Source organism: Hippichthys cyanospilos, chromosome 20, assembly GCF_059441005.1.
Source record: "Hippichthys cyanospilos isolate Australia breed blue-spotted pipefish chromosome 20, RoL_Hcya_1.0, whole genome shotgun sequence".
Lineage (NCBI taxonomy): Eukaryota > Metazoa > Chordata > Actinopteri > Syngnathiformes > Syngnathidae > Hippichthys > Hippichthys cyanospilos.
In genome coordinates, this window is record NC_142388.1 from 14,103,090 (window position 1) to 14,126,639 (window position 23,550).

General features: G+C 40.4%; 1 protein-coding gene across 6 annotated transcripts; it reads left to right on the plus strand.

Annotated features, from left to right (window-relative positions):
• The first annotated feature begins 79 nt into the window (after window positions 1-79).
• rad51b (RAD51 paralog B) lies at window positions 80-16,603 on the plus strand. Of its 6 annotated transcripts, none has more exons than XM_088403147.1 (11): window positions 80-240; window positions 414-527; window positions 951-1,055; window positions 2,069-2,205; window positions 2,351-2,491; window positions 3,459-3,642; window positions 4,396-4,438; window positions 5,529-5,647; window positions 8,403-8,481; window positions 12,681-12,739; window positions 13,784-16,603. In XM_088403147.1, the coding sequence occupies exons 1-11, from the start codon at window positions 157-159 to the stop codon at window positions 13,784-13,786; spliced, it is 1,068 nt and encodes a 355-aa protein (XP_088259273.1). In that variant the 5' UTR covers window positions 80-156; the 3' UTR covers window positions 13,787-16,603. The 6 variants fall into 6 exon arrangements, with proteins under 6 accessions (XP_088259273.1, XP_088259270.1, XP_088259271.1 ...); XM_088403144.1 differs by lacking the exon at window positions 13,784-16,603 and adding an exon at window positions 12,502-12,578 and having other exon boundaries at window positions 12,681-12,915; XM_088403145.1 differs by lacking the exon at window positions 13,784-16,603 and having other exon boundaries at window positions 12,681-12,915.
• Window positions 16,604-23,550: the final 6,947 nt, after the last annotated feature.

Consider the following 23,550-nt stretch of genomic DNA (forward strand, 5'->3'; position numbering starts at 1 on the left):
GCAGCAGAGGGCAATGTTGTGCAGAAAGGACATAGCAAGGAGGAACTATTGTAATAACAAACGAAGAAGACTAGTGAGATACTCGTCAGGGTGTTATTTGCTCAAACCAATTGAACTTTAAAATGGGTTAACAAGCACGATTTCCAAAAAATAACAATGGCGTCAAGATTATTGAAGCGAGCTGGCATTTCTCCCGCGTTATGTGAACAACTCAAACGGCATAAAATAGAAAGTTGTAAGGTAAGTTTCATTTGACCATTAAGTGGTATTGCTATTATTTGTGATTGGGACTCAGTTTTACCATTTTCCAAATCATAATTAAGTCTCATGTTCCCAAAAGACCACAAGATCACATTTTATGATCTGTGTTGAAATGGTTACTGAAAAAAATAACTAAAAACATTTCTCCACAGGATCTGTTGACACACAATGCTTTTGAAGTAATGAATGCTGCAGGATTAAGTTACCAGAAAACTTTGGTGATGCTGCAGACTGTTAGCAAAGTCATTGCTCCCCCACTAACTACGGTATGTAAAGCTTCCTCAGAAGCCTCATATCTGGTTTGCATTAAACAACAGCAAGGGAGTATTTTGGCTTTTTTTTTTTTTTTAATTGTTGCATCACAGACTTTCTCCAGGTTCAATGTAACAAATGTTCAAAATACACACATGTAATATATAGTTTCTCCATAAAACTTGACAGCAACATTTGAACATAAGGGCAATTCTTTATTAGCTGTAGTTTAGAACAAATAAACTGTATGTGACCAGCTCTTCAGAAGTTAAAATACTATGCGAAAAATTAGGAATTTAGTTAATTACATTAACAATGATGTACTCTGCAATCAGTTTTAAACACATCCACTTGGTAACAATGAAAGCAAGGTAACTTGGAACAAAGCAAAACGAATAAAGCTGCAACATCTCTAAATCTTCAGTTATTTTTGACAGGCCTTCGAATTGTGGAAGAATCAGTCAAATTCTTGCTTCTCAACATCAATACCTGCGCTGGACAAAGTGCTGCGAGGTGGTCTTCTATGTGGAACAATCACTGAGGTAGATCAAATAAATACCCTACATTGGATTATTACTTCTAGATTACTTACTGCACTCATTGGCCCACATGTTAGATGCAGGTGGATTGAAGCAGGGAGGCACTTTTGTAGCATGAAAAAGGTATTCTTGAAAAAAATCTTCATCATAACTCACAAATACTATTTTAAAATGTTGCTCTGAATTCCCTTTTGTATCATTGACATTGTCAACTTGCAACATCAAATGAACAAACTTTGAATGAGAATGGACAAAACAAATAGAGAAAATATCCTAAATGTTTTGACCATTTGTTTCAAGTACTGCTGACTGCTGTTAATTCCTGTCATGGAGTTCATACACTACCTTAGGTTGAGGGTTACTCATTTTCTTATTTTTAATATGTATACTATTTTGTGAACATGAGAATGATAGGATGCACATACTATAGTGCACACTAACACAACATGACAACTTCATAACAAAATCTTTATCTGGACAAATGCACCTAAACTCATGGCATCACAGTATGTAATCAACAGCAAAGTGATGGACCGTAATTGGGTGCATAAACATTGGACTTATAATGGGCAAGAATGGTTTTCAGAGAAGTTGCACGACTTTCACTATCCATTGTAGGACTGCTGTGGGACTCTCAGCGCACAAATACGGTAGACATTCCTCCAAAGTTGATGAAAAGACAAAAATGGGCTGACACATACATTGAAGGTGCTGCAGTATTTTGCGACAACTTCTCCTTAGTCATTGCTGACATCAATTCCCCTTCTATTTCTATTTCAAGCCGGGCTATGGAATATCATTGGTTCATGCTTTCCGTGTGTTTTTCTTTCATTGGAACTACGGCCTTTGTCAGAGTGAAGGGAATTATAACCAGTTCCAAATACCAGTCGAAAATATCATAACAACTTAGTATATTGATCTTTTTATAATTTAGTTTTACTAGGTCACATTACAGAGAGAAAACATTTTGAAATTATTTATCTTGGTTTCATTCTCTATATCACAAAATCTGACAGGTGACAGGGCCATCTGGGTGTGGGAAGACTCAATTATGTTTGATGCTTAGTGTTGTGACCACTCTGCCAAAGGAGCTTGGTGGCTTGGACCGCAGTGTGATCTACATTGACACTGAGTCTGCGTTCTCTGCTGAGAGGTTAGTCGTAGCAATCACACAATCTCTCAGCAAACAGACAAAAACAAAGGTTCAAGTTTGTGGGTTTTACAAATTGAATAGAATCAAATGTAAGTTTGCGTGTCACTTTAAGGAGAAAAAATATTTAACAACTCAACTTTTGAAGAATTCCTGTGTGTGGTACCAGGCTGGTGGAAATCGCTCAAAACAGATTCCCAGAATACTTCAGCTCAAATGAGAAAATCCTGCAAATGGCGGGGAGGGTCCACATCTTCAGGGAGATGACCTGCCAAGATGTCCTCTGCAGGTAGAGCACATTATTTTGATTTTGATCAGGTAAACTGTCAGAATTGTCAATAAAAGAAACCAGAGGAAAAAAAAAAGAACTATAGTCCAAACAGTCTTTTGTAAACGAGGGAGACAGCACCAAGTTATTCCAATGTTCTCACTCTCCTCTTCCCTTAATTACAAAGATTATGAAGAAAGTGGTTCCAAGTTTCACAGTAAAAGAAATAGTTTTTATCTGTGTGTGTGTGTGTGTGTGTGTGTGTGTGTGTGTGTGTGTGTGTGTGCGTGTGTGTGTGTGTGTGTGTGTGTGTGTGTGTGTGTGTGCGTGCGTGCGTGTGTGTGTGTGTGATACACTCATTTGCATTACCGATGGTTTATCTGCTTGCTGGCTAGCGGGGGAAAAAAAAAGATAAGCTGCAGGGTTCAAATCATGAGAAACAAGGTGCGGCTTATTGTTAAAAAAATTATGGTACTGTAATTCAGTCAATCAATCATTTTAGAAGTCAACAAATGAAAATTAGCCAAATTGTAACTTCAAAATATTGCACAACTGGCAGTGCTGAATCGGATGTTTACAAGGTGTTTTTACTATAGTTACTAACCACTTGGCTTTTAAGTTATACACAAACTATTTTTGCCCAAGCTGTGAATACGTTTATGCTAAAACAGATTTTTAATCGTACATTAATTTTGTTCTGAACATTTTGCCTAGGATTTTTCTGAATAAATCAAGTCTTTAAATATATGCTTGTTGGGATTCTTGCTTTCATTAAAATCGATTAATCATTACAATCCAGAATGACTGGAGGAAAAAAAAAAATCTAATTTATTCCATATCGCTTAGCTAGCCATTGCTCCAACCCAAGGTCTGAAATCCAAATCCCACTACTGTCACGCTCCTGAAGAAAATGACCAACTTTTAGTTGTATTTTTTTTTTTTTTTTACACCCCCTGCAGTTCCTAAATACAACTATTTTAATTATTAGACTGGAGAGATTGGAGGAGATCATCATTTCGACCAGAGCGGGCCTAATTATCTTAGACTCAGTTGCTTCAGTGGTTAGAAAGGAATTTGACACAACATTGCCTGGCAACTTAATGCACCGTAGCAACCTACTGGGACAAGAAGCTACCACCCTCAAATCTCTGGCCCATCAATTCAACATCCCTGTAAGTACTAATTGCATTCCTTGTTCTGCAATGCAGAAATGTGTTTTTTCTTTATTTTCAAGCAATGCATGTCAATATTTCATATTTTCATCACACTCACTCCACAAAGGCATTGCACTGAACTGAAAGGTGGAACCCTGCCTAAACAGTAAAAAAATATGGAGCCCCTAAAGGGACATGGGGAAAAAAAAGTGAAAGGTTTCTCGTGCTCACCAGATAATATCGAATGCTCACCAGTTAGTATCGCGATCTCACCTGATAGTATTGCGTGCTCACCAGAAACTATTGCATGGTTGTGTACTCAAGTAAAGTTGGCAAGACTTTCGCGATCAATACCTACCTCTCAGCCAAAACGTTGTCTAAACACCAATGATGCCTTTGTGCCTCCATCATAACATGGACTACGAGCTACAATGGAAAAATAAAGATATTTGTAAAATATTTAAACAGTCTGCTTCACTGAAAATACGCCATTGAGGCTTGGTGAGTGCGCAGGGACCGTCTGCAAATTAGAATCATTTGAAAGCTATGCAAGAGCTTGAAAATTATCCTAGTCATTTAAATCAGGTGTGTTTTAGATGGCAGAATCGAAAACATGCACCTTTGCGGCCCTTGAGGACTGGAGATTGAGACCTATGATTGAGGGACTTGTTTATGAAAGAGGGCAGGATGTAGTGGGAGATCTACAGTCAGATCGGTGAAGTGTCTGCTGTGATGTGGATGAATTTTGTATTTCATATTTTCTCTCCCCAGGTCGTCCTGACCAACCAGATCACGACTCACATAGAGCATCAAGGTGCGTGTTGATCATAGGGTTCCTATGCAAGTAAAAAAAAAAAAAGTTCAGTTCCAAGGTATTAAAAATTATGGAAACTATAAACTGCACAATTGCCGAACTCCAGTCCTCGAGTGCCGGTGTCCTGCATGTTTTCTAACCCTCTCTCTCTTTTAAAGACACACTGGATTCAAATGATTAGGATATTTTTCAAGATCCTGCTGAGCTTGCTAATGAGCTAATCATTTGACTTAGGTGTGTTGTGGAGAGACAACAGGAAAACATGCAGGATACCGACCCTGGAAGACTGGAGAACAACACCCATGCTATAAAGTAAAAGATCAGAAAATATATATTTTTTAATAATAAACATCCAGCAATCTATCATTTATATAATTTGTTCTATTTTTGGGGGCTATTTAACTTCACAGTATTTTACAGTATTGGCCTAAGGCACAGGTGACCTACTGCCAGTTGCCCTTGTCAATTAACTTGTATTCTGAATTTAAAACGCTGGAGGGATTTGAATCTTCACTGGAATGTTTAGCACCTGGTCCTGACCCAGTATTACGTTTCTGATCAGTTCGAATTCCAAAATGACCATGCCAAAGTGACTGTTTAGTGACTCTTTAGGCTTTCACATCCAAAGTTAAGACCAATTAATGTCCAAGAGGTATGGTGTATTTTTCATCCAGCTAGGCGTCAAGCTTAATTTTCAAGATGCTGCACCAAAGGTAGGCAGTTGCCCCTGGAGGTACTGGATTAAGTGCAATGGGAGAGGGAGGTCTGGGTTTCCCTGCTAGAGCAGTTGCCCTTGTGACCCAACCTCGAAAGACAATTATGGTGTAAAATCAACTGATTAGTTGATAGGCATTAATATTTTGTAGACCCATGTTCTTTCTTTTTTCTTTTTTTTTTGACCAAAATAAAAGATGCCAAAGCAAAATACACCTAAGTAACTCCCGTTTGTTTATGTAATCACTTGTCTAATCACTATACTCATTTTGTTCATTCACTGTGTACAAATCCAAATAAATTACGAAAATACAGTAATTATAATTCAAATCAAACAAACTAATTCAGGCAATGTGTGTTCATTTGTCTTTTGCAGATTCTTGTTCAGCTAATGTGGGGGATTCAGGCATAGTGACAGCAGCTTTGGGAAACACATGGAGTCACAGTGTCAACACACGTTTTATTGTCCAATTTATTGATGGACTTAAGAGACAGGTGGGAGATTCAGACTTTACATTCTAAACTACACTACACTAAAAAGGAAAACGAGTTTAAATGAAAAATATTGAAGTAAACCATGCATCCATCCATTTTCTATAGCCATTTAGGCTAGGGTTGCAGGCTTGCTGGTACCTATCCCAGCTGTCCGTACAGTAGGCGGAGGACATCCTGAGCTGGTTTCCAGCCAATTGCAGGGCACACAAGAACAAACATCCATTTACACACCCAGTCACAACATTGGACAATTTAGATTGTCCAATACACCTGCCATGCATTTGTGTGTGGAGTTTGGGTGGAAGCCCGGAGAGAATCCACACAGACTGGGGGAGAACATGCAGACTCCGCACAGGAAGGCCGGAGCGAGCTGGGATTGAACTCGGGACTCTAAACTGTGAGGCGGGCGTGCTAACCACTCTTACACTTACGCTTTGAAGTAAACCATGACAGCCAATGATCAATTTAAAAATATTCAATTGATGTAACACCAATTTTTACAATTTTTGACTATCAACATTACATCCATCCATTTTCTATAGATGCTTATCCTCACAAGGTTCGCAGGCTTGCTAGCGCCTATCCCATCTGGCTTCGGGCAGTAGGTGGGGGACACCCTGAACTCGTTGCCAGCCAATTGCAGGGCACACAGAGACGAACAACCATTAATGCACCCAATCACACCTAAAGACAATTTAGTATGTCCAATCCACCTGCCATGCATGTTTTTGGAGAGTGGGAGGAAGGCGGAGTGCCCGGAAAGAACCCACACGAGCTCGAGCAGAACATGCAAACTCCACACAGAAGGCTAACTGTAAGGCGTATGTGCTATTCACTGCTCCACCAAGCCATCATCAACATTACTTTATTCTACATAAATATAAACTGACATTTTAGACAACGGTTTCACCCAAGATAATAGAGATGGGATGAGATTTTACAAGATCAGGACACCAAGAAATTTGCTAAATGTGGCAAGACCTCAAAATAAATGTCACTATACTTAATAATGTATGGGCACAAATGCTTGTATTTTGACATGAAAGCTTTTCTTTTTAAGTTGTTACCAAAAAGTACCAGTACGTCGTGACAATGGATGACCATACCGCACAACCTGTTTTCGCAGGAGAGTCACCAGTCCACCTTTCAATGGACAATTTAGGGTGTTGAAAATACTACTCAATTACGCTGGAATCTTACACAGCCTTGAATATAAATTGGCCGCTAGCTCGCGGGGCTCGAGTGAGAGAGAGCACTGCACGCTTTGATGCTGACAACATGACAGCTGCCGTTTGTATGCTTGAACAGACCTTTGAACAAACCAAGCTGACTTTGTATACATTTAACTAAAAAAAATGTTGATCATCCGGCAGACAAGACTCGTCCGCTGCAGAGAGATATGCGAACACTCACAAAGCAGTTCAAAGCAGCATCTCAGGCAGAGAAACCACCTCTCAGAGTTTCAACAGACCATTTGGAAGAAGCTCATGACCCTGTGCACGGCAGAATGGCATAGGAGACGAAGGGTTGAGAGTCACAAAACAGAGTTCCTTCATTGTCAACCCCCTTTTGGCTTCATAAAGAGGCTGCTGGCGCCCGGAATGTTCCAAGGAAGAAGTAGATGAGTACCTCTTCACACCCAAGACGATCAAGACAGAGAGTGTTATGACCACAGAGAGCATTAGAAGACATACCAGCCTCTTCAGGAGAGTTTAACACTAAATAACTCTCTTTCCAGGGAGGGGCATACTGGAGCATATCAAGAGCAACTGCCCTGCGGCTTTTGGAGAAGGTTGTTACCACTGGAGACACAATTAGGTGATGAACGTAGTGTCTGAAACCATATCCTGGGCAGTGGAGTGGCCAACAACAACTCCAGCACCTGCAAGTCAATGTCTTTTGTGAAGTCATTCAAAACCATCGCCAGACTGGGAACTGCATGTCAACCTGGAGAGGCAGCTCAAGTTTCCAGAATATGTAACATCAACCTCCCTGACACCAGACATGGTGCTAACATCTGCCTCATCTAAGCAAGTCCCTTCATTGGAACTAACAGTGCCTTAGGAGGACCGTATGGAAGAAGCCAAAGCGCAATCGACCTAAGTACCCGGAGTCTATTGAAGTATGTAGGAGGTGTGGCTGGAAATGGCTCAATGTTAGCCAACAAAGGTGGATGTCGAGGCTTCGTTGCACGCTCCTTGTGCAGGGCCTACAATCTTGAACAATCTTACAAACAAGGCTTAGTTCATGGAATACATCAAAATATTTGATCACAGGTACTCTACTGTGAATTAGCACTCAGTTTTTTTTTTAACTGCATAGAATAAATGAACAACACCTACGAAACAACATACAACCACGTATCCTCTTTTTTTTTTTTTTTTTTTTACTGTGGAGATGTGCCTTACTCCTACTGTGTTCATGTTAAGTGAGCTGGAAGAAATATGACTAGTACAGTAGGATTTTATTACTAACCATAAAAAGTTTGTTCTATTTCTTAGGTGGGCATTTATTGTAAACATTCAACATGTACTTAGTCCAAAATTAGGCATGGATTCTGCATTCACTGGTGACTCATCTTTTGACTGATACAGGATGTTTGCGGTTGTTCATTGACAAAAATCTGTTCCAGTCATATTATTCAAACTCTAAAACCTCAGCAGACCTTTTACAATTGGCTTATATAGATCATATGTCAATCAGCGTTTTGCTGTTTGTATTATTATTAATTGCTCTTATCTGCATATCTCTCCAGTTATTGGTTGCTAAGTCACCTGTGGCTGCCTTTACTGTGCTGAACTATACAATTGACAAGGGAGGAATCTGTATGAATGGTGAGTAACTGCCTTTCTTATTTGATGAAAGCATGCAACTACAGAAAAATTAAATCAAAAGTTAATGAAGCTGTGGTAATTGTCAGGCATGGGACAAGATACAAATCCTACAAGATGAGATACCTCACGAGATTGAGTCCACGAGAACGAGATATGACGAGATTTTTGCAAATGTTTAAATAAAAAAAAAAAAGCTAATTTACACTCCAATTTCAAAATTATACATTTTTATTGAGCAGGCTGCACTAAAGTTTTTGCATATGCTGTGCAATAACAAATTATTTAGCTGAGATCTCTCAGAATGGTTGAACAAAAGTTCACAAAATACTTCCTTTTCACACGCTGCTTCAAACATTGCAGCTGAGCTCTTTCATAGTTGAATATGAAAAAAAAAAACATGTTTTAAGTGCCACACAAACAAAAAACATGAATGCAGATAGTGACATGCTCACTGACAACTGATGTCGCAGGGATGGAAAGATGCACTTTTGAAATAGCAGCAAGGAAAGGAATCAGTTGTGATGGCAAAATTACTTGCATGTTTCTTGGCTTCAATTACCTCCGCTTTTGTTTTCTTGTTAAGTGTTGGAGCTACTGTGCGAGTAAAGTGATGTCGTGACAGGATGTCACAATCATGGGTGTCAATTAGTGGCCGAAATTCACTCTCTTCCACCATCAAAAATGATTTTATATTGAGTGCGATGTACATACCATTATCCCATGTTGTTTTGGTATATCTCGCACTTGATGAGTCCAGTGGCGATGTAAAAGTGTTGCTTGCTTGTTAGAAGGCGTTTTTGAAGAGCTGGTACTGCAAATGCTTTTGCATACAGTTCGCAATAGCTGTTTTCATATATTCCCTTGTTTAACACTGGAATTAGATATGTTTAACCAATCGCAAAGGTACATAATCATACCTGAATTCGATTTGGTAACACTCGAACACTGTGGCCAGAAAAGGCCTGTGAACACAACCGCCATAGCATCACATGGTTCAATTAGGAGTTCATTTGTACCTGATAATTTTGAGTTATTTTTATTATTATTCCCATGGGTGAGGGTACTGAAAATAACCTTAAGAGTTGAGATTGTGACCTACAAGATTAGTCGTTGCATGAATGCTGATATGATTGTTTTGGAAACAAAACCAAAATTAAGACATGAGTTAATGAGAGGTTGGGACCCCTTTTCCTTGGTGAATTATTAATAACTCTACACAACTCCTATAGTTGTTTTGTTTGTTTGCTGAAGGCATTTCACCATTGGTGATGGTCATTCGATGTATGTTGTGTACAGAATTAATATTGGGTACACTGATAAGGAAGTAGAATAATAAAAACATAACCCTACCTAAAGATGGACAAAATGTTGAACATTAATGGTGAAAGGCTATATATTACATTATATTATATTATAGTAAATCTTATGACTATGATGAAAGGTAGCATTATGATGAGGGATGTATTTTTATTTGATAAACAGGAGGGAAATGATGAAATAATTGTATATATGTTATATAAAAACACTTTGCTTCCATACCTATTGGCACGTACGCGCACACACTCACACACACTGACATAAACAATTCCTTATATGGTATTACTTTGAAACTTGCAGCTGCCTTCTTTGTAATATTTGTAATAAAACGAGAAGGAGAGCCCGGGAACACCGGAAGACCCTCTTTTGCAAAAGATCGTTTTTGACTCATAGTCTTGGCTTTGCTCCTGTCTCTTATTATTGATAACTCTGACAAAGGGGACAAAAAAAAAAGTCACGGACCATGTCGTAAGGTGAAAAAAACATAAGGCAGGGACGTCGTAACCCGGAGGTCCACTGTACTCTTAGATCTGTAAATTGTCTGGAGCATTAAGCCCTGCAGTTATATTTTCATTTCCTATCACAGATTAACACTTACCCAACTAAAGACTGATTACCCCACCAAGGAGGTTCTTTTTACTTTTCAACTCAGTGGTATTATTGGTACTATCATTTAGTACACTATAGAAGGATTTTCATTCATTTTCATGTATGTGAGTAATGTGTTTGTGAAATAATTTGGAGTTTGTATACATCCATCCATTTATCTATTACCCTCCACTTATCTGGGGTTGGGTCGCGGGGGCAGCAGCCTCAGCAGGGAAGCCCAGACTTCCATCTCCCCAACCACTTCATCCAGCTCCACCGGGGGGTAACCCCAGGTGTTCCCAGGCCTCCAGCGTGTCCTGGGTCGTCCCCGGGGCCTCCTTCCGGTGGCACATGCCCGGAACACACCTCACCAGGGAGACGTCCGGGAGACATCCTAACCAGATGCTCGAACCACCTAAACTGGCTCCCCTTAACGCGGAGGAGCAGTGGTTCGGCACTGAGTCCCTCCCGGATGACCGAGCTTCTCACCCTATTTCTAAGGGAGAGCCTGGACACCCTGCAGAGGAAACTCATTTCGGCAGCTTGTATCCGGGATCTTGTTCTTTCGGTCATGACCCACAGCTCGTGACCATCGGTGAGGGCAGGAACGTAGATCGATCGGTAAATAGAGTGCTTTGCCCTTCAGCTCACCTCTCTCTTTACCATGACAGACAGGTACAGAGTCCGCATTACAGCATCCTATCCAGCATTCCATCCTACCCTCACTCGTGAACAAGACCCCAAGATACTTGAACTTTTCAGAGTTTGCAGAACGCGACAAGACCTCTTTCAATGAAGACGGGGCGGTTGAATGTCCTCCATTGTTTGCTTTTGTACGTCCTGCAGTGTGCAGGCTTGCTTGACTTTCCAGAATGGGTGCGGTCATGGCACAGCGCGCCTCCGACGCAGTACAGAGGCGACAGGATGCAGATTTTGATTTTGATTTTTACATCATATCGATTTAGAGACCTATTATTAATAACTGAGAATCCTGGTTCTTATGAGAATCATTTTTTTCCCCCAAGCAAACCCAAGATTGGCTTGGACAAGACTAGTTAGACAGCCAGTCAAATAGCTCACAACCACTCCTACAGGACATGCGATTGGCCGAACTAGCGACAGTCTTGTCCAAGCGGTTGACTGCACATTCAGGAGCAGTCCCCACCTCACATGCAAGTGAGAACACGTGGCGGGAGCAGTAAGGCCCAAACAGCGCTGGGAAGATGTTAAAGGTTGTAATATTAAGTATAAACTCTGCTTCCCTGCGCTCATGTTTTGGTCATCTATGGGTTCCACAAAGTTTGGGATATTTCATGCATGAGTATAATTATGTTATTTTGGTCACAAATGAGGAGTTACACTCCGTAATTTTTATTGGGTTTGCCTTGCCAGTCTCATTTGGTCAATCTTACTTTCCTGGGTTTATTATGATGCTTCGTGATTGCTTGGATGGATTCAATCATTCAGCAGAAGTGCACAATCCACATTTGGTGCATATATTATTTTAGACACGCAAATGTGTCATGTGCATGAGCATTTGAACAAAGACTAAAGGCGCAGAAAGTTACTAAGGTCAGGAGTATCTCCTATCAGGCTTGTATAAAAGTCAAATAGTTCGCTGAAGGTAACACCATTTTAAATTGATCTTTCATTGGCATTAAGATATTTTTAAAATGGCAAATGTCAATCCAGACGTTTCCCTACATCTAAACGAGTTACGTTCTGGACAGCAGTTTGTTAGCTGAATTTGTTCGTAGGTTGTTAAAAAAAAAACTCAGATGAAAAAAATAATGTCAATCAGAAAACAATACTATTGATTAGAGGCCGCATCAAGAGCTGCTCTGGGAGGAAAAGATCAACCTGTGCTGTCCATTGTCACAATACCATGCTTCCAGGAGGAACTTCAAAGTAAAAGCGCACCAAAACGTTCGTGGCATACATTTCTTGCTATGGTAAAGTTTATTTTGAAGCAATGACTGCCTTTACAACATTTCCTGCCTTAATTGCATTTCTTACTATCATAGAGGCGCTGTACTATATTTCAGAGCACTATTAGTTACTGCCTGGTAAATAAGTCTATCCTTCCTGGGTCACTCTGGGTTTCTCTTTGTTTAGCGATATCAGCGCAAAAGAGCTTAATTGGGCATCCGTGTACTTCTCTATCAATGGGGGAACGACACACTGGGTGGAAGGTTTGTTTGTCAATGTCTGCTTCATAGTCAATAAATCATAGCCTGTTCAAAGTGTTTCTTTGATAGTGTTGCTGATATTATATTTTTTCTTTGTTTTTGTAGAAAATGATGGTGAGGAAACATTGTATGAGGGCACTGATCTCAGTCTCCAGGCTATCAGGGTGAGAACTGCGATCAATCTCAATGCAACTGAACAGATGCTCTAAAATTGCAGTGAAAGTCATTCATCTTTATCATCATCATCGGCATCATCATCATCATTCCATTATAATCATCATTACAATTGATGCATTGTGTACATGTGGAAGATAAGAAAAAATGAAATACATACACTGGCTGTTTTGTTTTGTTTTTTCTTTAATGCTGTTTTTATTTTTGTTTGAAACTTGCATCAAAATCCAAACGCGAACTTGAAAACGTATGTACGCCATGTTAAAGGTACACTGAGAGATATACCAAAATAATAGAAAAAGTGATGCCAGTCTATGTGTAGAATAATTTTTCATACAATTGAAATTTAGAGAGCATAAATACATAAATTGAGTTTGAGCACCTGCAGTAGAAAAGCGCTATTTAAGTGTAAAACCATTGACAAAAAAAAAAAAAAAAAACTACTCTATATGGGTCATTTCATGCCAAATCATCCGATAACCAAGCCAATCTTGATTTTGATTAAACTTGACGTACTTTTACTTGATGACCATAATTCCGCAAATATAGAACACGATTAGGACTTGTGCACACCGAATGCGACAACGCACGTTTACGCTCTTCGCGAGGCGTTTTGTCACGGGGTCAAGATGACTTTAATACCGCATTCAGATGGAACGCGTCCAAGCCCGTCATTTACACTCTACGCGGGTTGTTTTGTCGCGGGGTCAAGATGATCACATTTGTGAAGTCACTTTTTGTCGAGTGGAATGGGCTTGCTGTGCACTCTTCAGTGGAGTGGAGTGAGCTTGGTGTGCACTCTTCAGTAGATCCGGTAAGAAGAGCATTGCTGAGAACTTTTCTGGGATGTAGCAGAGGCAATATTTTCTCCTACAGCACCTTTTATTCTTTCTTACACTGCGTGTCCCTCGCTTTGCAGCAATACTCGTCTGCCCCCCAAAAAATTAAAAAAAAGTTTCAACGTCGCAATCAAGTGGCTTATACCGTGCTAAATACAGAGCTGTCAATGCTGTACTGTCCTTATCTTGGCACAGTAACTACGGTTCAACAGCTCTTAAAAAATGAAGCAAACGCTGCACATACCAGTTGTCCCAAGTTCTCCCTTCTGCTCTCCTACAAGCCAGGTGAGTGCTCTTGCTTTGCTCTGTTTTTGTATTGAAAGTTCAGCTGGCTGTGTTGGATAGCTCCCGTCGACCACAAACCGGCCACCATGATTCATTCCTGCCCCGTTGTGTGACGTTGAACCTTCCCGAAGTTGATTGACACATAATAAAGACAAATGCTAAAAACATGCTAAAAGCAAGTAAAAAGATTGCACTGTATGCTAAAAACATGTAAAAAAACACATGCTAAAAGCCACCCAAAGAAATAGAAATGATTGCACACTATTTATTGCCTAAAACAGCATTATTTGTTTTTACAATTACAGGGACGAATGAGTTTTCAAAACAGTTGAGTTTGCAGTTGGGGACTCTATAATGTCTACCAGACGGCAACAGTTGGTACTCTGTGAAGAGGATATGGGATGGGTCGCTTATTATTCTTAGGGATTGCCTGAGGACAGTCTGCTTATAAACAGACTGAGGACTCTTGATAGTCATTCAACCCTATCACCTTCATGGCAGTGTGCACCAGATGAGTGAGTTTATTTTTTTTTGTTTAACATCGAGGTTGCCGTACCAAGTTTACAGCCCATATTTGACCAGGCTCTCCTGCACCGCCTGGTAGAATAGCAACATGATGGCTTTGTCCACACCCTACACTCTAAGTCTACGCAGAAAATACAGTCTCTGCTGTAGTCGAGAGCAAAAACTGTCAACATAGGTGTTGAAGCTGAATGTATTATCTAAATGAGATACAGTATTTGTATGAGCTGACCTGCTCTCTGGTGAGTTATGGATGATCACAGGACTACGATCCCCCACTAATCTCGGGTCGAGAATCATTTCCTTGGTTTTGTTTACATTTAAGGTGAGATTTGCATCATACCTGTAGCACAAAGTTCTCACTTTCATAAAAATAGGCTGAGGGGCTTGAATGCTTGTGCAACAGACTAAGGATAGCTGTGTCATCTGAAAATTTGAAACCAAAGTTCCCTGAGTGGCTGTTTGAGCAAATAGGAAACTGGAGCAAAAAGGACTGGAGAGCTAACACAACCCTGCGGGGCACCCGTGCTGATGGTCTTGCAGTCTGAAAGGGTGTTGTCGACTCTTACCTGCTGACTTCGATTTGTTAAAAAAGAAAAGCCGGTAGATCAAAGCCGACATGGCTTGAATCTGTGACGTATTCTGAATATTACAATGTTGGAATGGTTTGAGTAGGCCAAATAATGTAGAAGATACAAGGGATAAACTGAAAACAGTGGAATTGTGGGGAAGTTTTGAATTGTGGGAAGAGGAAAATGGATACATCCATGGAACGGCGGCAATCGGGAGAATCGATTAAAGTTGTAACGGTGTAAATTGGATGAGTAATGGCAAAAAAGGAAGGATTAAAAAGTTTTGGTGATAACAGTGGGAATGATTGATGAATTATGGGTAATATTATTAAAATACTTATGAATCACTGAAATGTGTGAATATTAGTAATGATGAAAATGTGAAAGGAATTAATTGAGTGATGCATATGTGAAATGGGGAAGCTTCAAAAGTAAAATGTTAAATATGCCGTTGGGAATGAATTGTTATAAGTGGAAAAATATGGAATTTGGGGAGAACATTCATATATATGGATTATTGGAACAATGGAAATGATCCCTAAATGAATGAGTTAAATGTTGTGAATGTGTAATGGGAAAGCTGAAAATGTGAAATTTTAAATCTCCCATTGGATATGAATATTGGAATATTGAAGTGAAAATATGGAAATATGGGAAATATTAAAATGTATGAATTATTGGAATGATGGGAATGATCCATGAGGTGAAATGAAACCATTAAATATTATGAATTTGAAATGGGAAAGCTCAAAATTTGAAATGTTAAATCTCCCATTGGTAATGAATGGGGACTCCTCCCATTGAAAATGAATTGTGAAATATCAAAGGGTGAAAAATATGGAATTATGCGAAAATATTGGAATGTATAAATTACTGGAATGATGGGCATGATTCCCAAACTGATATGAATTATCTTAACATTGAAAATATGAAATGTGAAAGCTGTAAATGTACAATGTAAAATCACCCAATGTTAAGTCAATGGGATTTTTGGCGTGGAAAACAGGGAATTGTGGGGAATCTGTAAATATTTGGAATGATAAAAATGGAAGCAGTCGTCACACGATTAATTGGAATAATATGACATTGGAACAGTGTGAATGAGATGAACTGGGAATGAGTTGAAACGCGGTGAAAAACGGGCGGGATAAAAAAAGAGGAATAACATATTTCACCTTCACACAATGAAGGTTTTCACCCTCATACAATAAAAGACCAGACCAGCACTGTGATGTCACAATTGAGGCTGCTCACTCTGGCAACCAGATTACACTTGGTTAAAAAAAAAAAAAAATTGTATTGTTTTTTTCAAGTGATTAAGATCAAATCTGCACCGCTGAATCAAAAAATGCCATCTGCTTTCCCCTATCAGGTCAAGTGAATATAGGAAAATTTGTTTTTTTTTACTAAGTGCATTAGAGCTGCATTTACCTTTTATTTAGGTTACTTTTACATATGAAAAGTGTTATTTTTAAAGGAAAAGACTGTTTTCTCATCCAATTTATCAGACATGTTGGTAACGTTGATCAGTATCTGTATTGGCATCAACATTGCATTACATTGATGACGATTACAATATCCACTGATCAATTCTGAATATCGATGGACATTAATAAAGACAGATGTATGAACACTAGATGTTTGGTCATCATTTATCATTCAGGGCTGGAATTCAGTTTCTTGACCTCCCAGAACAGGAGTGTGCAAACCTTTTGATTTGGTGGCCACATTGACTTTTAAAATTTGACAAGCCAGGCAACAAGATACTGTACATGTGAAAAAGCTGCATTTGTTAACTGTACATATCAAACATAAACAGAGCAAAAGCATTAAAGTATTAACAGAAGTTTGAGAACAGTGTTGCTAATCACCCATTTTAGCCACTGGATCACAGTCTGTTGGTAATCCTGTTGTGGATATTCTCAGAACAAATCTGACATGTTGATCACTCATCTGGGATCATTGGTATGTTCACCACACTTACAGTCTGTTCACACACATACTGTATGGCATACATGGATGTTTGAAAATTTGGCTGCACCTAATGAAGCATAAAACTCATATTTTTTTTTTATAAGTAATTAACAACACCTTAAAATCACATCTCACGTGTATTGGAAGCCAATGCAGGTCAGCTAGAATCGGAGTAATATGATCAAACTTTCTCGTCCTTGTCAATAGTCTCGCCGCTGCATTCTGTACACACTGCAGGCTTTTAATGTGAGACATGGGAAGGCCAGAAAACAAAATGTTGCAATAGTCTAGGCGCGACGTAACAAATGCATGAATTAATGTTTCTGCATCGCTAAGAGAAAGAATAGGGCGAATTTTAGCTATATTGCGGAGGTGAAAAAACGCCGTTCTTGTCATGTTATTAATATGTGTTCGAAAGGAGAGAGTTGAGTCAAATATCACGCCGAGATTTTTTGCAGAACTACTTTGGGAAATAATACAGTTTTCTAGGTTCAGCGTGGTATTCTTAAGCAGGTGCTGATGATGAGCAGGGCCAATAAATAACATCTCAGTTTTATTAGGGTTGAGAAGCAGAAAATTGGAAGACATCCATTGTTTAATCTCGGCGAGGCAAGCCTCCAGTTTACTGCACTTGCACGGATCCGTTATTTCTAAGGGCATATAGAGTTGGGTATCATCAGCATAGCAATGAAAACTAATAGCATGTTTACGTATAATATCGCCGAGAGGAATCATGTAGATGTTGAACAGTAAGGGGCCAAGTACTGACCCCTGCGGGACACCACATGAGACGGAGAAAGACTCAGAGATTGCGTCGCCATAAGAGACACTATGCGTCCTTCCCAGGATGTAAGATCTGAACCAAGAAAGTGCTGATCCCGAGATACCAACACATGATCTAAGACGTTCTATAAGAATATGATGATCAATAGTGTCAAATGCGGCACTAAGATCAAGCAGTAATAATATTGATGAGATGTTGGAATCCGAGGCTAAGAGAAGATCATTCGTCACTTTTACTAGGGCTGTCTCAGTTGAGTGGTTGGCCCTAAAACCTGACTGAAGGAGTTCAAATCTATTGTTGTCTATCATAAAATCACTAAGCTGTTGTGTTACAACTTTCTCGAGAATTTTGGCGATAAACGGAAGGTGTGACACTGGCCTATAGTTAGCGAGATCTTCAGGATCTAGGTGTGGTTTCTTAAGTAATGGTTGAATGACGGCCGTCTTAAAAGCTTCAGGTACAATGCCAGAGGAGAGTGACAGGTTGATAATATTCAAGACAGACGACCCCAAGATCGGGAACAACTCTTTGACGAGTTTGCCTGGAAGCGGGTCGAGCATGCAGGACGTCGGCTTTGCTGCATTAACCAGTTGTGTAAGACACTCCAGGGATACTAAATCAAACTGGGACAGGGTAGCCAGACTTTCATGAACCTGATTGTCCGAACTAGCATCAACAATCACAGTTGAGGTGGTGAGCGGCGCTGCCTTTTTTATTTCTTCCCTTATTAGCTGAATCCGCTGAGTAAAGGATTGCATGAAATCGTGTGCTGAATGGAGGGAATTTTGATTAACCTGCTGCTGCTGTGTTAGCTGCGCTACCGTCTCAAATAAATACTTTGGGTTGTTTTTATTAAGACTAATCATTTTGGAAAAGTGATTAGTTTTTGCTAGCCTAAGAGCCTCTTTATATTTCAGCAAGCTATCGCACCAGGCCTGACGGAAAACCTCAAGTTTAGTTGTTCGCCATTTACGCTCAAGTTGTCTACTTAACAGTTTACACGTACGCGTTTCCTCCGTAAACCACGGAGTGCGCCGCTTCGGACGAGTTTTAAGTTTCAGCGGCGCAATAGAGTTTAGGGAATTTAGGAGAACCGAATTAAAATCATTCGCGAGCTTATCGACTGAGCCAGTGAAGGACGGAAAGGCAGCTGTTGCGGAAGGCAGTAATTCAGAAAGTGCAGCAGTCGTTGAAGAATTAATATCACGGCTCTTAAAGCCTTGGTTGTGGACAACAAGACCACACTGAGCTAGGACTTCAAATGTTATAAGATAATGATCAGACATAACGTTAGTATGTGGCAGAATTATGACGTTTGAGGCAGTTAGGCCACGGGTTAGCACTAAGTCTAAGATATTACCATTCCGGTGTGTTGCTGCTTTTATTATTTGTGTAAAACCAAATGCATCGATTATTGCTTGAAAAGCTACAGTAAGTGGCTCTGATGGGGAGTTCATATGAATATTGAAGTCACCCATAATCAATATATTATCTGTGTGAGTTATTAAGTCAGCCATAAGTTCAGGGAATTCATCTAAGAATCCAGAGTATGGGCCAGGAGGACGGTAAATAACTACCACATAAAATGGTGGTGAGGAGCTCGATTGCATAACGAGAGCCTCAAATGTCTTGAAAGTGTGACTCGTGCTCGTGCTAAGCCTAAGATCAGATTCCGAAATTAGGGCGACACCCCCCCCTTTTTTACAAGGACGGGCAACATGTGAGCCCACAAAGTTTGCGGGTGAGGCCTCATTTAATGGTAAGAATTCATTTGGTTTTAGCCAGGTTTCGCAGAGACCAAGCACGTTAAGATTTTGATCTGTAATAAGATCATTTACAAGAAGGGCTTTTGAAGCGAGTGACCTAATATTTATGAAGCCGAATTTAAACTGGGACATTTTTCCCGGACTATTCTGAGTCCTCGTGTTGGTAGTACTAATACCAACAAGATTTTTATGGCTGGGGCTTGCTCTATATTTTGAGTAATTAAAACCTCGTCGCGATGTTAGTAAAGTAGGAATTCGATTGTCGACGACTACAGCGCGCATATTGATATTATTATTTCGCCTAGGCACTTTGTCACTAGTCTTACTGATTAAAGAGGCAGGGCTGTTTTCCTTAATCAACACCACCTCAGCAGAAATCTTATCATTGGGGCATTCAGCATTAGGTATTGAAACAGTGTGTGGATTGCAGTGACCTAGACTAAGTATGCTATGTGTGTTGTAACAGTCCAGCCTAGTGCCGGTTAACTCTAGCCTTAACGACTCCACACCCGTTCTAGCAGGCTCGCTACTCGCCTGCGACCCGACATGCTCTAATGTGGGAAGTCATGGAAGGCTCAAACAGTAATCTATGTTTCTAGAAAGAGTGACAGCGCCTTTCCAGTTAGGGTGAAGGCCATCTGTCCTCAGCAGGTCGGGCCGGCCCCAGAAAGAGGGCCAATTATCTACAAACTGGAAACCCTGCTCTTTACAGAAACCAGCCATCCACCAGTTAAGCGAGAATAATCTGCTAAACCTCTCATCATTGCCTCTCGCAGGCAGAGGGCCAGAGACAATAACTCGATGCCGACTCATCTTTCTAGCGAGATTACAAGTCCTAGCTATGTTCTTCTTTGTAATCTCAGACTGCCTCATTCTAGTATCGTTGGAGCCGACGTGTATCACTATGTCCGAGTAGCTAGTGTTGTTTGCACTAGTCTGGTGTCTAGCCCTCTTGCGTGTCAGCTCCCTAAGGTTAGCTTCAATGTCGGGTGCTCTGGCCCCAGGAATACACATTACGGTGGCTGGCTTTTTAAGCTTGATGTTACGGGTGATGGAGTCCCCTATAACTAATGTGCGGGAGCCAGTAGACTGAGGAGGAGTTTGCCTAGCGAGGGGGCTAAAGCGATTATGCGTCCGAACAGGCTCACCGCGGCTAGCAGGCTTCTTAGGGCTAATGCTAGCCGGACTAGCGGGTAGGCTACGACCCGCACTAGCCGACGCTAGCGGCATTGCGGGAGGGCTACGGCCCGCATTGTCATTATCAGATGTGTCCGTCTGATCTACGATTATCAGACTACCCTGCTCTAGCTGACGGAAATGAAGGAAAAAGAAGAAAAACAACACCGAACACAGGTCCGACGGGTGGTGGTAAAAATAGAAAAATATAAAAGAAAAATATCGTTCGTCTCTCCAGCTAAGGCTAAAACAGCGACAGCAGCGACAGCAGCAAAACACTCCCCGGAATTACTTATAAAATTTTACACGGTTTAGCTCCTTCCTATCTCGTCGACTTAGTATCACCTTATGTTCCGTCCCGACAACTTCGATCACAAAATGCCGGTTTGCTATCGACCCCACGGGCTAAAAAGAAGTCTGCGGGATCAAGGGCATTTTTCCATTCGCGCGCCAGTACTATGGAATGCCCTACCTATGGAAGTTCGCGCAGCCACCTCGGTAGAAATCTTTAAATCCCGACTAAAAACACATCTATACTCAAAAGCATTTAGTTAAATTAGCCTGTCTGCAGCCTTCTTCTTTTTTCCTGCCCCCCTCTTCCGGCCGGGAGAGGGGGCTAGCTAGATGGTGAGGGTTGACTTGACCGCCTCCATTGGGTCCTGCGCTGGTCGACCATCACGGGTTAGGAGTCTAGCCGTCTGCGGTCCACCTGGCTGGAATGCGGGATGGTTCCTGCCCAATGGCTTTGCCTGCTGTCAAGACATCACTGCACTATATAGCACAATATGTTTTCTGTAATTTATATTGTTTCTGTGTTCGGTACATGCAGCATCCACTTCAACCTGTGGGCCTGGAAAGGGGCTCCTCCCACCTGTGGTCCCTTCTGGAGGTTTCTGATTTTCCCCAAATTGGGGTTTTTGAGTTTTTCCTTCCCCTTCTGGGAGCTTTGACAGGGGATGCTGTTGTGTACCTTACATTGAAAAGATGTCTCTGTATGACCTCTTTTCATTCTGTGAAGCCCTTTGAGACTTCGGTGATTTAGGGCTATATAAATAAAATTTGATTGATTGATTGATTGAAAACTCATCCAGTTTTAGGGAGTTGAACTTGTCCTTTAACACCATGTCACATTGGAGATCAATCAGTTCAAACTGCAACTCCTGTGGCAATGTGTCCGGGTCTTGTAAGAAGAGATATGACACCAGGTGACGTGCCCTGTCAATTTTTTCAAAATTATAAAACCAAGGGCAAAATTCCTCATGAAGGTCATTCTTTATTTCTTATATTTTTTTCACATGTTGCGGGATTTAATATAACCAGTGTGGGGAAATGAGTAAATAATTTGTCTGACATTTTTTTCTAAATTAAACCAGCTCGGTTTTGAAGACTCTGATGTTTGCTTGCATTTCATGCACAAAGTCTTTTTTCTCTTGCAGCTTCACATGCAGCTCGTTCATGTGCGTATGTCCACAGTAAAAGCTAAATCACAAAGCCAATATGTCATTCAGCTCCAGAAAATTGTCAGCATTTTCAAGTAGCTCCAAAATTGAAATAATCTCCTGTTTGAGCTCCCACACACGTTGACATACTTTTCCTAAACTCAACCAGCGGACATTAGAATGTACAATTAAGTGTCCTCTTTCACGCTTTCCTGAATTCTCTTGAGCATTGCGATGTTTTTTCCTGTCAGTTTTGTTGATCCATCTACACATATTCCAAGGTAACTTGCTATTAAAGAAATCCTCCCCCTTTATTTTTTTTTTCCCTTTAGGGATTCCATATCCAAAATTTCCCATCTTAAAATTCTCATTTATCCCTCTGATAAAAATTAAGTTGAGCGATTTTCTATTATTTCATTGCTTTCATCCAGTGCCAAGGAACATAATGGAAATGACGCCGCTTTCTTGTTGAGCTTGCTAGTTAAGTGTTCGTCAATTACTTGAATACTGCGAGTCACCGTCCTTTGCGATAAAATTTATTTTTTCTTGCTCTCAGGACATAAAACATCCGTGGTCTCGACCATGCACTCTTTAAAGAGGACATAACTGTCATAATGGCGAGGCATGTTGGTGAGGGAAGTGGAAAGGTGGATCCAAAAATGCAAGGATGTCCATGCCATTCTGCAGTTCCTCATTCAACGAGAAAAGCAGAATGGTATGGGCATTGGAAGGCTGCGAAAAGCAATAATCCGGCAACATCCTTCTGCATTGGCTCCACCTAAATAGTCCCCTGATTGTGATGGAGAGCAGGTGTCCGGACAGTGTCTCTGGCCCCTCATCTGTAACACAGGACACATCAATAGGTACACAGGACGTGACATCCCTTTTGACCTTGAATTTGAATATTAACATTGAAATTGTGAAATACACTAACCGTTTTTGCCTAAAGCATAAACAATGCATCACCATGCTGTGTAGCTGAGTAATAATGGGGTTAAAATAGAAAAAAAGTTGTAGTATTTAGTCTTTAAAGGTTTACAATACAATACATGCTAAATCAACTATACTGGTTTTAGGCTTAAGCCAAACCTTTACCTGGATGTGTAATGAGCGTAATGAGCTACATTTCAAATAGAGAAATATTGTAATATAACTAATTACTTTGAAATGACAATAATAATAAATAATTCATTACAGTTTTGAAGTAACCTTCCCAAGACTGGTTGCGGCATGCAGGACAAGAAAACGGAGCGTTCTCCATGCAAGCCGAGGATGGGGCTTGGTGTGTCCAGTTCATCCTGGGTGCTGCTAATAAATGTACATTGAAGAGACTTCAGTCAATCAACATCATTTATCACACTAGAATTGAATAGCTTACTCCATGCATTTACTCAACACATTTCTACCTGTGAAAAAAGTATGAAGGAAGGGTAGGTCGAATCAA

Bases quoted from the DNA above. Each gene is read 5' to 3' on its own strand.
- rad51b (XM_088403142.1), top strand. From the start codon at position 157: ATGGCGTCAAGATTATTGAAGCGAGCTGGCATTTCTCCCGCGTTATGT. The intron at 4,439-5,528 runs GTGCGTGTTGAT...TGTCTTTTGCAG, and splicing joins GACTCACATAGAGCATCAAG to ATTCTTGTTCAGCTAATGTG. The intron at 5,648-7,020 runs GTGGGAGATTCA...ATCATCCGGCAG, and splicing joins TTGATGGACTTAAGAGACAG to ACAAGACTCGTCCGCTGCAG.